This window comes from Staurois parvus, unplaced genomic scaffold (genome assembly GCF_062004578.1).
Source record: "Staurois parvus isolate SC_StPar_1 unplaced genomic scaffold, SC_StPar_1.0 ptg000387l, whole genome shotgun sequence".
NCBI lineage: Eukaryota > Metazoa > Chordata > Amphibia > Anura > Ranidae > Staurois > Staurois parvus.
In genome coordinates this window covers 1,548,045-1,562,738 of record NW_028318183.1, presented here as the reverse complement: position 1 = coordinate 1,562,738, position 14,694 = coordinate 1,548,045, and the positions used below count along the sequence as shown (strand labels likewise).

Genomic DNA, 14,694 nt, shown 5'->3' with positions numbered 1-14,694 from the left:
TTAGTTTTTTATATTTACTCCCCCCCAAAGATTTCTGTTTGTTTTTCAATTGAGTTGTACAGTTTATAGGTCACATTAAAGGTAGAAAAAGTTCAGAAACTATTTATCTTTTTCTCATTTCTTTTACATCACAGAAAGCTGACATTTTAACAGGGGTGTGTAGACTTTTTATATCCACTGTATGTAAGCCTTATCACTTTAACATGTTAAAGAAGAATTCCAGGTATTCATATTGGACTATTGTAACTATGCATATACCATATGTGTCAGATCCCTCTAAAGGCTGGAAATCACTGATCACAGCTACTACAGTGATCTCTGGCTTCTGGGTCTTGTGCCCAGTAGCTGTTCTGTTGCATTGTGAAAACAGAAAGTCACCCACTTGGCACAGGCGCCTCTCTGAGATTGCTTTTCATTTTTGAATAAATTCAAAGCACTCTACGATTGCACAGAGAATGCTTTGGTCAGACTGGCAAAACAACCCCTATAGAAGGGATCACATTTCTAAATGCCTTGACTTTTGGTCACATGACCACTCAGCATGCGATTCTAAAAAGGTAAGTATGCCCTGCCTTTTCTAGCATTTTGCACCCAGGGAAGCAAAGGTGCAGGGGATGATTATTATTGTATAAAATGTTTTTGTTAATATCATTATATGTCTGCTTTTATTAGCTCATGAATAGTGTGTTGATTAAAAATAATTGTATAGTCTTTAATCAAAATATATATAGTTTGTGTGTTATACATATCTAATATTTTTTTTTTTTTTTTATTGTAGACAGGACTGGCAGTAAAATATTGACGAAAAAGGTATGAACAATTGAAAATGCAAAGGATAATGTGCAATAATATGGTTTTACCTTTTCCATAAATATTTGTAGCACTCACCATTTCATCTTACAAATCAGATAAGAGGAAGGAAATGCAGGATGCTCCTTCCATACCGGTAAACAGAAGATGACTAAACACTAAAACATGAGAAGAATGTCATATTTCCTTTGACGTTTTATATGACTAAATATACTATTACCTAATTTCATCATGGCCTCAAATTCTTTGAATATATTCCATTTTACTGTGGTGTGAGGTTTACTATAGAAAAAAGTCAGGATCTAAAAAAGTATGCATCTGTGAAGGTCCTCATTTATCCAGTCCATGGTATAGCCAGTAGCAGTGCTGCTGTTAGAAATCATGGAGTTTTGGTAAATTATCAGGGTTCTAAACGAATCTCTGATATGGCAGGTAAAACTAGAAAAGCTACAATTTCTGGGGAAATTGTGTGAAGTGTTCTTGCCTCCACCAGTCAATCGCAGTTTAGAAATTACCCTTCAAATTTGAGATGGCTAGAGTGGAGTTTCAATGAATGTCAATGGGTGGCGTGAGTTGCAAACAAATGGTCATATTGTGAAAACTATCAGGACTATGGCTTAGCCATGGACATTTTTAGTGGCAGCAGGGATAGCTGGACGTTTTGATATAAGATTTGTGTAGGTGGGCTTGAAAATGAGGGAGTGGCGGCAGTTTAGAAATCATGTCCTGATTTTTCAGCTCACACTCTAGCTTTTGTCAGCTCCCACTCTAGTTAAGTGTTCTTGCATGGCAAGACCACTTACTGTTATCTCACATATATATTCTTATTATTATAGCCAAATTTACCACCCTAACTCCTCCCACAGTTTTTACACTACATAGACAGTAATATACCGAAACGTGCGGATTGTTCCCGATCGGTGTGCTATTACTTTGTGGAACGTTTCGCTGAATGGTTCACGAAATATCAGCGTTTTTGTGGTGAAATTGGTCCCATAGGAATGAATGGCGGAATGTTCAAAACTAGAGTGGGAGCTGACAAAAGCTAGCGTGTGAGCTGAAAAATCAGGACATGATTTCTAAACTGCCATCACACCCTCATTTTCAAGCCCACCTACACAAATCTTATATCAAAACATTCAGCCATCCCTGCTGCCACTAAAAATGTCCACGGCTAAGCCATAGTCCTGATAGTTTTCACAATATGACCATTTGTTTGCAACTCACGCCGCCCATTGACATTCCTTGAAACTCCACTCTAGCCACCTCAAATTTGAAGGGCAATTTCTAAACTGCGACTGTGCCTGCATTTTTAATATTTCAGAGACATACTATGCATCATAATGTAAATCTGGGTCTTGTGATTCTCACAATATAAAGTTCTTCGCTGTAGGATTTATAGTTTTAAAACTACAACCATTTGATCAATCAACTGGTTAGTGTAATGTTTACTATCTTTACTATCTTTACTCACTCCAAACACTCCACACAGTTACTCTGCCCACTCCATAAAGTTACTCTGCCCAGTCCAACCTTTTCACAGTTACTCAAGCCACTACACCCAGTTTCTCCGCCCACTCCAGTTGTAGACTACTGGTGGAGGCAAGAACACTTCACACAATTTCCCCAGAAATTGTAGCCTTTCTAGTTTTGAACATTCCGCCATTCATTCCTATGGGACCAATTTCACCACAAAAACGCCGATATTTCGTGAACCATTCAGCGAAACGTTCCACAAAGTAATAGCAGACCAATCAGGAACAATCCGCACGGTTCGGTATATTACTATCTAGGTAGTGTAAAAACTGTGGGAGGAGTTAGGGTGGTAAATTTGGCTATAATAATAAGAATATATATGTGAGATAACAGTAAGTGGTCTTGCCATGCAAGAACACTTAATAAGCATTGAACATGTAACCATTTTTCTGAGCAAATATATTTCTAAAGGTGCTATTGACATGAAATTTTCACCATGTCTGTAACAACCCATGCAATCCATACATACAAAGAAACCAAAACAAATAAGTTCAGGAATTAAGTTATGTGTAGTAAAATGGAATGACACAGGGAAAAGGTATTGAACACGCCAACTGAAATTTAGTTAATACTTGTACAAAATCTTTGTTAGTATTGACAGCTTCAAGATGCCTTCTGTGTGGAGAAACTAGCTTCATGCATTGCTTGGGTGTGATTTTGGCCCATTCTTCCACACAACCAGTCTTCAAATCTTGAAGGTTCCGTGGGCCTATTCTATGAACTCTGATCTTTAGTTCTTTCTATAGATTTTCTATTGGATTCAAGTCAGATGATTGGCTGGACTATTCTAGCAGCTTTATTTTCTTTCTTTGAAACCAATTGAGAGTTTCCTTAGCTTTGTGTTTGGGATCATTGGCTTGCTGAAATGTCCACCCTCATTTCATCTTCATCATCCTGGCAGATGGCTGTAGATTTTTATCAAGAATATCTTGGTACATTTTTCCATTCATCGTTCCTTCAATGATATGAAGTTTTCCAGTACCATATGCTGAAAAACAGCCCACACCATGATGTTCCCACCTCCAAAATTCACTGTTGGTATGGTGTTTTTAGAGTGGTGTGCAGTGCCATTTGACCTCCAAACATGGTGTGTATTATGGCATCCAAAGAGTTCAAATTTGCACTCATCTGACCAGACTATATTCTCCCAGTATTTCACAGGCTTGTCTAATTGTTGTGCAGCAAACTTTACTCAAACAAGCTCCAACATGCTTTTTCTTCAGCAATGGAGTCTTGCATGGTGAGCGTGCATACAGGCCATGGCAGTTGAGTGCATTAATTATTGTTTTCTTTGAAACAATTGTACCTGCTAATTCCAGGTCTTTCTGAAGCTCTCCACAAGTTGTCCTTGGCTCTTTTCACTCAGAAATGTCAGAAATCTTGCAAGGAGCACCTGGTCGTAGCCGGTTTGTGGTGAAATTATGTTCTTTCCACTTCTGGATTATGGCCCCAACAGTGCTCACTGGAACATTTGAACGTTTAGAAATCCTTCTGTGACCAATGCCATTACTATTTTGCAACAATAAGGTTGCAAAGGTCTTGAGAGAGCTCTTTGTTTTTACCATCATGAGATGTTTCTTGTGTAATACCTTGGTAAGGAGACATCTTTTTTTTATAAGCCATGAGACATCTTTTTATAGGCCATCAGTTGGGTCTGAACCAGATATTAATTTGCTCTGACGAGGGACAGGATTGCTTTCTAATTAATGGTAGATTTTAGTTGATGTCTTGGCTTTCCATGCCTTTTTGCACCTCCCTTTCTTCATGTGTTCAGTACTTTTTCCCAGTGTCATTCCATGTTATTACATATAACCTAATTTCTGAACTTGTTTGTTTTGGTTTCTTTGTATATATGGATTGCATGGGTTGTTACCGACATGTGGTGAAAATGTCATGCTAATACCACCTTTTAGAAATATATTTACTGAGGAGAAAGGTGATGTGTTCCACTGCCATTACACCTAGTTGGGCTTCATGTAAAGAAATGTTGTCAAATGTAATGTACAGCGCTGAGCGAACTATTGGCGCTTTATAAATACTGTATAATATAATAATAAATGCCCCCAACTGGGTTTTTCATAGGGATATATGAAGACTGCAGCACAAGGCTGGAAATTTCATTTCCCTAATGGGAGGCAGAGCCCCAGAACTCCACTCTTCAGGATCTTGGAGTTATTACAGTTACCAGAAGTTTGACATTCTCATTGAACACCCAAAGCAGAGCTGTTGTGCTTGCAGGATTATATCATATTTCATAATCAATTGTGCAGCAAATCTATTTTTACATATAATGGCTGCATTGGTTTTGTTTTTTCACCTGTTGCTCCAGCCATTAGGTATGTCATTTTTTTACCTTTCTTTATCAGACCAAGCTCTCCAGCGGAAATGGCAATTAGAGGGTTGAGACAAACCATTTTACCACTGACAGGGGTGCTTAGGGCCAGTTCACATAATGCAGTGACTGGGATTTTTCTGCATTGGAAGAATGACAGTCAATGCTAGGACACACAGAAAGTAATTGTTGATTTGGTTGTGTTGGATACTGTAACTGCTTACTGCTAGCACATCTAACGCTAGGGTCACATCTATCCATGTCTGCTATTGTCTGTTTTTTGTGTATTTTTTAACGTTTGTTGTAGTGCATTTTACATCTGTTCTTATTCATCACAGCACATGAAAATGCACAGCAAATCTGTCTTGCCTCGTTTTTACCAAAGCACTTCACATTCATGAAGAGCAGATGTGAATGGGCTTGTTGGATTCAATGTATTTTTATGGCACATGCATTCTAAAACACTCATAAAAACGCATAGGTGTTAACCAAGCCTAACACTACCCTTTCCTCAAATTGACATTGCCGCTGTCCTTAGTTTTCTCTGTTGCTCCTCCATCCATAGTGGGGCACACTAAGACAGGAAGTGTGTTACTGGTCACCAAGTAAAAATAAAGGTAAAAATCCTAACAGAACAAATGAAAGCACCTCATATGTTTTGCTGGAGAATCCTCTAATAAGAGATTGAATAAAAGAATCTGAAACTCCAGCACTTAGATGAAGATGCTTTTCAGAAATACCTGCAAGCAATGCTTAGTTTAATACAGCTCTCCGCAGATCGGGTAATCTTCAAGCAAACTGCAAAAACGTACACAGAAGGACACAAACACCTAGCACATTACTGTTATCGGCATTTATTGGATCAAAATTCAAATACATACACACTAACACTCAATAAAACAGGTGTATCAAACTGAATCCCCAGCCGTAGACAACATCATCTATTTGGTTGGAAAGCTGACATGTTTTGGGGGCAACTCCCCTTCCTCAGAGCTAACCTAAGGTTAGCGTGGCAGAAGGGGATAACGTCGCCTATGGCTGGAGTTTTCAGTTTGATACTCCTGCTTTTATGAGTATTTTGTGTGTATGCATTTGAATTTTGATCCAATAAATGCTGATAGTTTTAACGTGCTAGCATTTGCGCTCTTCTATGAGTGTTTATGCAGAGAATGATGTGGACGCTTGCAGCATTTCAGCATTTCTATCGCTTCTATGGGATGCTTTACTAGCACATACAGTAAATCCAGTCTTGCATTGGAACCAGAAAGATATGGGCTCTTAAATTGCACAGGGAAAAATGAAATATAAATTATATTGCACAGGAATAGGAAAATGTAAATGTGCCCTTATATGCTCTCTAATTTAAATTAACTTGTTTCCAAAGGAATTTGATGCCATGCTTACCCTGGCAGCTAAAGCAAAACCAGGCCCATCATTTTTCAGAGACTTAGGTGATAAAGGTGAGATTGTATTTTCTTTCTTACTTGATTTATCAACTGTTATTGTTATTATTATTTTTTTTAATAAACTGTGAGCTCTTTAATAACAGAGCTCACAATGTGGGCTCCATTTTTGTTCAGCTATCTTCCTGACTCAGCAACTACTTTTAGAACAAGTTTGGTTGAGTTGTTCTTGCCTATGTATACACGTCTTAATAAACTTGGCCAGCGGTATGATACGATTCTTTGGGACCACTAGTCTTTTGATTCCTTGCCAATCCGCCACACTGCACATTGGCACCCTAAGCATGATTAGTACCCTGACCACAGTGCACATCCTAAGCAATGCACCTGAGCTGGCACAATGGAAAGGACCCTGGACACACTGCTAGCCTGCCCTAAGAAAGGCTTAAGAGTGGATACAATGAAAAGGACCCCTGCCACACTGAGCATGTATGCCCTAGGCAAGGCACAAAAGCATAACCATTATAATGACCTGGCTAGGAGCTCGTGCTTTGGTGGGGATTCAGGGAGACCTACAAGGCAATGTAAATGAGTTACACTCAAGGTGAAAATATGCTACACTCAACCGCAAAATCTAAATTATGCTGCAAACACAAGCTGAACACGAAAAGAGGACTGAAAACAAGCAACCAGTTAGAGCTATGCTGCTACATTTATTTTCTCCATGAATTGCTTAACACTTTTAAAGTGTTACTAAACCCACAATAGTAAAATCTGTCTGAATATGCAGTAAAGCATGCTTGTTATACTCACTGTGGAACCTAAGGTTTTAATCCACTGCATTGTGTAAAAATGCAGTTTGCTCCTGTCTTTGATCCTCTCCTTCTTCCAGTGTCCCCCTCTTATCTCCTAATAAGACATATTGTGTGTAAACACTTTGCATATGCTCACTTTGATGTGTATTGCTAGAGAGGTTTTTTTTTTTCTTAGTAGAGTACATGTGATCAGCACTGTCCAGACAGATGTCAGAGGTTCTGCATCCTAGAGCAGAAAGAAAACTCCTCCTACAAGCTTTACCCAGTTCTCTGCTGAACACTGATAGAAGTCGCACGACTGCTCTAACTTCTGTTGAGAAAAAGTATTTAGTAGTTTATATTTACTAAAATAATTACATTTCCATGTTCTGTGCACTGTAGGAGATCAGATATAGTGGATGCAGGGTCCTGGGTTTAGTAAAACTTTAATTACATGTGGGGATGTAGTCAGTTTCTAACAGTTTAGAAACACCTGCTGTGTGTTTGCAATAGAAGATTGACAGTCTGCCAAAATCTGCTTTCCATAGAACAAAGCTAAGATTTCAGTGCCTGTTTTGTGAACTTTGAAAATAAATTTCCTCACAATTATTTATCGATACAGAGAGGACTTGATTTAAAGTTCTCTTAATGTTTGTTCAGAATATGTAAATCCTTTAGTGCGCATGATCTGGGCACAGGTTCACTGTGTAAGTAATGATTAATCTAACTTTTTAATAGAAGATAACTTAAAGTGGAAATTCACTCTGTTAATTAATATTGACTCTTTTTAATCCTTATTCTGCTAGCATTAGTAGATAGGAAAATACACTACTCAAAAAAATTACACATCAGATTTCAATGGGTAAAAATATCATGCTGAATATCTATACTGATAAGGACTGGGTAATGTGTTAGGAATGTAAGGATGCAAATAAAAATGATCAACCTACAGAGGACTGAATTCAAACACACCCCAAAAGTGAAAAAATGATGCAGCAGGCTAGTCCATTTTGCTGAAATTTCATTGCAGCAACTCAAAATGGTACTCAATAGTTTGTATGGCCCCCACATGCTTGTATGCATGCCTGACAATGTCGGGGTATGCTCCTAATGAGCCGACAGATGGTGTCCTGGGGTATTTCCTCCCAGGTCTTGACCTGGGCATCACTGAGCTCTTGGACAGTCTAAAGTGAAACCTGGAGGCGTTGGATGGCCCAAAACATGATATCCCATAGGTGTTCTATTGGATTTAGGTCAGGAAAGCATGGGGGCCATTCAATAGTATAAATTCTTTCATTCCTTAGGAACTGCCTGCATACTCTCACCACATGAGGCTAGGCATTGTCATGCACCAGGAGGAACCCAGGACCCACTGTACCAGCGTGTAGGGTCTGTAGAGGTCTATGCATCCCTCCATGGATATGCCTCCCCAGACCATCACTGACCCACCACCAAAACGGTTATGCTGAACGATGTTGCTGGCAGCATAATGTTCTCCACGGCTTCTCCAGACCCTTTCATGTCTGTCACATATGCTCAGGGTAAATCTGCTCTCATCTGCAAAAAGCACAGGGTGTCAGTGGCGGACCTGCCAATTCTGGTGGTTCAATGGCAAATGCCAATCGAGCTCTATGGTGCCCGGCAGTGAGCACAGGGCCCGCTAGAGGACGGCAGGTCCTCTGGTCACCCTCATGAAATCTGTTTCTGATTGTTTGGTCGGAGACATTTACGCCAGTGGCCTGCTGGAGGTCATTTTGTAGGGCTCTGGCAGTGCTCATCCTGTTTCTCCTTGCACATAGGAGCAGATACCAGTCCTGCTGATGGGTTAAGGACCTTCTGCGGCCCTGTCCAGCTCTCCTAGCGCAACTGCATGTCTCCTGGAATCTCCTCCATACTCTTGAGACTGCTGGGGAGACAAAGCAAACCTTCTGGCAATGGCACATATTGATGTGCCATCCTGGAGAGGTTGGACTGCCTGTGCAACCTCTGTAGGGTCCAGGTACTGCCTCATGCTACCAGTAGTGACACTGGCTGTAGCCAAATGCAAAACCAGTGAAAAACAGAAAAGACGAGTAGGGAAAAAAAATGTCAGTGACCTCCACCTGTAAAACCATTCCTGTTTTGGGGGTCGTCTCATTGTTGCCTGTGTAGTGCACTTGTTAATTTCATTAACACCAAAGCTGCTGAAAACTGATTAACAACCCCCTCTGCTTCTTAAATGACCAGATCAATATCCCAGGAGTTTAATTGACTTGACGCTATACTCTGATTAAAAGGTTTTCCTTTTGAGCAGTGTAAATTGTATTTACTTGTCTTAACCTTTTTTTCTTTTTACATGTCTTCTATTACTTCTTGGTTTCCAGGCCTGGGCAATTAAAGTCATACAGTTGCAAGAAAAAGTATGTGAACCCCTTGGGATTACGTGGAGTTTTGCATGAATTGGGCATAAAATGTGCTCTGAACGTCATCTAAGTCACAACAATAGAAGAACACAGTCTGCTGAACATAATACTACACAAACATTAGATGTTGCCATGGTTTAATTGCACATAACATGTAAACATTCACAGTGCAGGGAGGAAAAAGTATGTGAGGCCCTACCTTAATGACTTCTCCCAGAGCTAATTGGAGCCAGGAGTGAGCCAACCTTGACTCCAATCAGTGTGATGATATTGGATGTGTTGCTGACAGCTGTCCTGCCCTTAAAAAACACACACCTGTTTTGAGTTTACGGGTTTCAAGAAGCACTGTCTGATGTGAACCATGCCTCACAGAAAAGAGCTCTCAGAAGACCTACGATCAAGAATTGTTGACTTGCATGAAGCTGGAAAGGGTTACAAAAGTATCTCCAAAAGCCTTGATGTTCATGTGTCCACGGTAAGACAGACTGTCTACAAATGGAGAAAGTTTATCACTGTTGCTACTCTCCCTAGGCATGGTGGTCCTGTAAAAATGACTGCAAGAGCACAGCGCAGAATGCTGCATGAGGTAAAGAAGAATCCCAGAGTGTCAGCTAAAGACCTACAGAAATCTCTGGCACATGCTAACATTTTTGTTGACACATCTACAATAAGGAAAACATTAAACAAGAATGGAGTACATGGGAGGACACCACGGAGGAAGCCATTGCTGTCCAAAAAGAATATTGCAGCACGTTTGAAGTTTGCAAAAGAGCACCTGGATGTTCCACAGCACTACTGGCAAAATATACTGTGGGCAGATGAAACCAAGATTGAGTTGTTTGGGAAGAACACACAACACTATGTGTGGAGAAAAAAAGGCACAGCACACCAACTTCAAAACCTCATCCCCACTGTAAAACATGGCGGAGGGAGCATCATGGTTTGGGGCTGCTTTGCTGCCTCAGGGCCTGGACGGATTGTTGTCATTGATGGGAAAATGAATTCCAGAGTTTATCAAGACATTGTGCAGGAAAACGTACGACCATCTGTCCGCCAACTGAAGCTCTGCAGAGGATGGGTGATGCAACAGGACAATGACCCAAAGCATACAAGTAATTCAACAAAACAATGGCTGCAACAGCACAGAATACGCCTTCTGGAGTGGCCCAGTCAGAGTCCTGACCTCAACCTGATTGAAATGCTGTGGCATGACCTTAAGAGAGCAATTCACACCAGACATCCCAAGAATATTTCTACACTGAAACAGTTTTGTGAAGAGGAGTGGTCCAAAATTACTCCAGATCGTTGTACAGGTCTGATCTGCAACTACAGGAAACGTTTGATTGAGGTTATTGCTGCCAAAGGAGGGTCAACCAGTTATTAAGTCCAAAGGTTCACATACTTTTTCCTCTCTGCACTGTGAATGTTTACATGTTATGTGCAATTAAACCATGGCAACATCTAATGTTTGTGTAGTATTATGTTCAGCAGACTGTGTTCTTCTATTGTTGTGGCTCAGATGACGTTCAGAGCACATTTTATGCCCAATTCATGCAAAACACATAATCCCAAGGGGTTCACATACTTTGTCTTGCAACTGTACATCCCAGGAGTCTTGGGGGGGGGGTTTCTAAGCACACCCTCCTGGCTGCATGTCTGAGCTAAGGGCAGATGTATCCAGGAAGTACTCACTCAAGATGGCCACGGCCAGAAATGCTGAGTGGTGCTTTTCAAAGTGTTTTCCCAGTAGAATAAAGCATCGAGACATGGATGGATGGGGGAGGTAACTATGAATATTAAAAATTAATTAAATAGCGTTTTTGGTTTGTGGTGCTCAGATCCACCAGTGTAGTTTAAGGTAGTATTAAAATTCTTACCCCAGCAGTTTACCACTTTCAGTGCTGCTGACTCCTACTTCCCTGAGCTTCTAGTCTGCATAGAAAAGAATTAACAGTGGACTCTTCAGTCTTGATCCACTCTTTAATCTTGAGGAACAGGGGTTATGCCTTGTTATCCTAGACTACAGGGATGTGTATTTCTTTTGATGCATACAGTGTAGGGGGACACGGATCTTGTCCCCGCATGCAAGGGTTACTCCAAAGGATACTACAAGAGAAAGGAGCTGCTCTGAATTAGGAAGCATGGGGCAACAGTCATCGCACCATCTTAGAACAAACATAGGCAAGGATTTAAAAATGAAGAAGCTGAATGCACAGTAATTAAATTAGTTGCTGAACGTAAGAGATTAATATTTATTGATTGATTGAAAGTTTTTGGGGGTTTTTTTTAATTTTGGATTGAGTGGGAAAGGTTCAAACATCAAAACAGTTGGGTGCTACTGCTATTCAGTACTCTATTAGAGATATTTTTCCTCACAGAGCAGATCCACAATTTAACTGCTCTCTGCACAGCTTAGTATTTGCCCCCTACCAGAAGAAGAGGACCTGGGATGGCAAGATCACTGGATAAACGTTATGTATAGAGACTTTTTTTTTTTTTTTTTTTGTAACTTGATAGGGGTGCTCCAAACGGGCTGGGTTTTTTTTTTAACTTACAGAAAACTGATGCTGCTGAAAGGAAGACTTGCATTCTGTACTGCATTATGTTTGCATAAATTTAGTTTTCTCTTTCTCGTTTTTAATTTTTTTTTTCTTTCCAAAAATGTACATGGATGATTATCTTGCATCCATGATCACTTGCATGTGTTTAGTTTTTGTTGTGACTCTGAAGTTTCCCACTTTGGATTTGTTACTTTTCTTAAATTCAGTTTTTCTGCTGTACCTGATAATTCTTTATTTCTTTTTTTTTTTTTTAAGAGGAAAACAAAATGATTGATAACTGTTTAATAATCATACAAGCTTTAATGAGGAACTAAACTTTCTCAAGCAACATAAACTATTTGTCATCCTTATGCTGAAATATTTTGAATCCTTATCCTAAATAGATAGGAAAGTATATTATATTTTCTTGTTTTTTCTCTGTTGCCTTCTGGTTTCTGGCCTAAGCCAAAAAATGATGTCATACATCCCAGGAGTCTTCATGGGCATTTTTTTTTCTTTAATTTGGAGGAGGGGCTTTCTCAACTTAGTACACCCTCCTGCTTGCTTGCTTGGGCTAAGGGCAGATGGATTCAAGGAAGTAAATGCTACATGAATCATCCATTCTTAATCAAGATGGCCATGGTTAAAAATGCTATGGGTGTTTTTCAAAGCTATTTCTCAACAAATTTAAGCATGGAGACATGGATGGATGGGTGAGTTTGATTTAAATGTTAAAAATGAATTAAATTGAATTTTCAGTTTTGTGGTACTCAAATACAGTTTACTTAAGGAAACCAACACACATATAAGTCTGCTAGTTTACATCTGGATATACAAGATTTGTGGTCATTGGGTGACCTGTCTGGTTTTCTGTCAACCATTTGTTTTTTAAAATAAAATGCCTGTGCTTCCACCCCTGGCTTTTCCAGTCAGTTGCAGTAGTAATAAATGCATTTAAGAAGGAAGGAAAATTTCACATTTTGATTAAATCACAAGTAACCTCTGGCTGTACATATATCTGCTAGAAATGGTAGCTTATACTGGAGCAGTTCATGCTGAGAGGCTAATGTAGTTAACACATAATTGCAGTTTCCATTCCTTCCATTCAGTATACACGTGCATTGCAACTGGGCAGGAACAAGGAACCAGCCAGTTTCCCCTCACTTGTTTGTAGAAGCTTATGAAGCTGATCTTATCGCCTGTGACTGTTATTTCTTTCATGACAACAAAGTGAAGAAAGAAGAATCCATTGCTACAGCCACCAAAAAAATATTTTCTGAAAGTTGGGATTGCCTTACAGCTCGCTATGCCCCCCGTTTGACAGTGCTTGGGCTTGGCAATTGGCTGATCAGATAGCAGCCACAGCATTTCAGCAGGGAAGTTGAAAGTTCCATGTGTGACCATACCTGACAGTAGCAGGTTTTAAAGATAGCTCCCTTGGTGGACCAGGGCTGTTGGCAGTATTGTAAAAGGTAAGAGCAGGCTGTATATGGTGCCTGCTAGGTAGGTAAGTTGGAGGTACGTGAGTGCTGCAAACCTGGCAGTACCAGACTGGTGGTTCCCTGTTGATTTTACTGCAGTTGTGGCAGGACTAGGCAAGACTGGACAGACTTGGGATACTGACACACCTGCAGTATTCCAGCTGCCACTGAACTTTTTCTTTGTCTTTTCTGTTGTCAGAAACAGTTTGTCTTCTTTTTAAGGTGGCTGCTTTCTCTGGAATTCTGCACTCCTACTCCCCACTAATGAAGTGCCATTGGATTACTATACAATCAGTTATGATTTATCTTCTTTTGAAATAAGCAGTGTCTTGTGGTGAAAATAAATAGTTAAAGTGCAAATGGCTGTAAATGGCCATGTAACAGAATAGTCTTTCTTTTTTTCTGAAAGGTTATCCTTTGTTCCCCCTTTTTGCGTACATCTGTGCATATCTAAATGTCACACTCAGAAAGGTCACAAATTAGTCAGCATTCTATAGATAAGTGCAGTTTCAGCTTACAGGCGACTAATCCTGTAATTATAAAATATATCTGATGGGCAATTTATTTCCCAGTGAGAAAATACCCATTCTTCTGGAATCTTTAAAGGCTGAAGTGTTGAGGTATATAGTCTATTGTAGACCAGGCTAGCTTGAAATCACCCTGCCCTTAAAGTTAGGTAGTTTGGAAACAGAAGAAAAATCTAATTTTCCATTATACATCACAAGCATTTTTCTTTTTATATGCGCTGTCCAATTAGCATCATGTAGGGATGGCTGACACATAGTCTGTGGTGTTATCGGGTGCCAAAAAGCCTGTCGGCTGGATTTCAGTGCCTAGCAACATGGGTGGAAATGAATGTGAAATTGAGCTGTGGGTGGCCTAATCAGCACCAACTTGCTTGACAGACTTCAAATGAAGAATCAGTGGAGACAGGTGGAAAGTTGTCTGCCAAACAGTGACTGCATCCGATCAGATGTAGTCACTGTTCAGATATTCAGACAGCCATGGGTGCTAGCTGTCTGAATGCAATAGTCAGCAAGGGAGGTTTCCTCAGCCATGTTTAGTGATGATAGAGGATTCTGTGTGTATTGTTAGCCTCACTTTGCTCCAGCGCTTTGACTGTAGTAGGGCCCTTCATCCCCGAATGGCCTCCAGGTCTGAGCTTCAGCCCTGAGGCAGCTTCCCAGGCACGCAGGTTGCACATAGGGGAAGCTCTCTTCCACAAGGACATTTCTCTCCCCCAAGGAGAGGAGGTAGAAGGACCACCCTGTCGCACTTAGACATGCTCATTATGTGCTGAGACACAGACCTCTGGAGCCTTCTAAGATTCTGGCAAGTGATATAACACAGGTTGTTTCTGCAAGAGGCCTTACAAGAATGCTAAACAATTATCAGC

At 40.2% G+C, this 14,694-nt stretch overlaps 1 protein-coding gene across 3 annotated transcripts in view; it reads left to right on the top strand.

Moving 5' to 3' along the window:
* The window catches only part of MICU2 (mitochondrial calcium uptake 2), a 421,733-nt gene that overhangs the window by 250,812 nt on the left and 156,227 nt on the right, over positions 1–14,694 (top strand). For 2 of the 3 annotated variants that reach the window (XM_089685798.1, XM_089685797.1), the window contains exons 3-4: positions 779–810; positions 6,063–6,138. The exons of the other annotated variant lie outside the window; for it this stretch is intronic. In XM_089685798.1, coding sequence (XP_089541924.1) covers positions 779–810; positions 6,063–6,138 — 108 coding nt within the window. The remainder of the gene's footprint in view (positions 1–778; positions 811–6,062; positions 6,139–14,694) is intronic. 3 annotated transcript variants of the gene reach the window in all.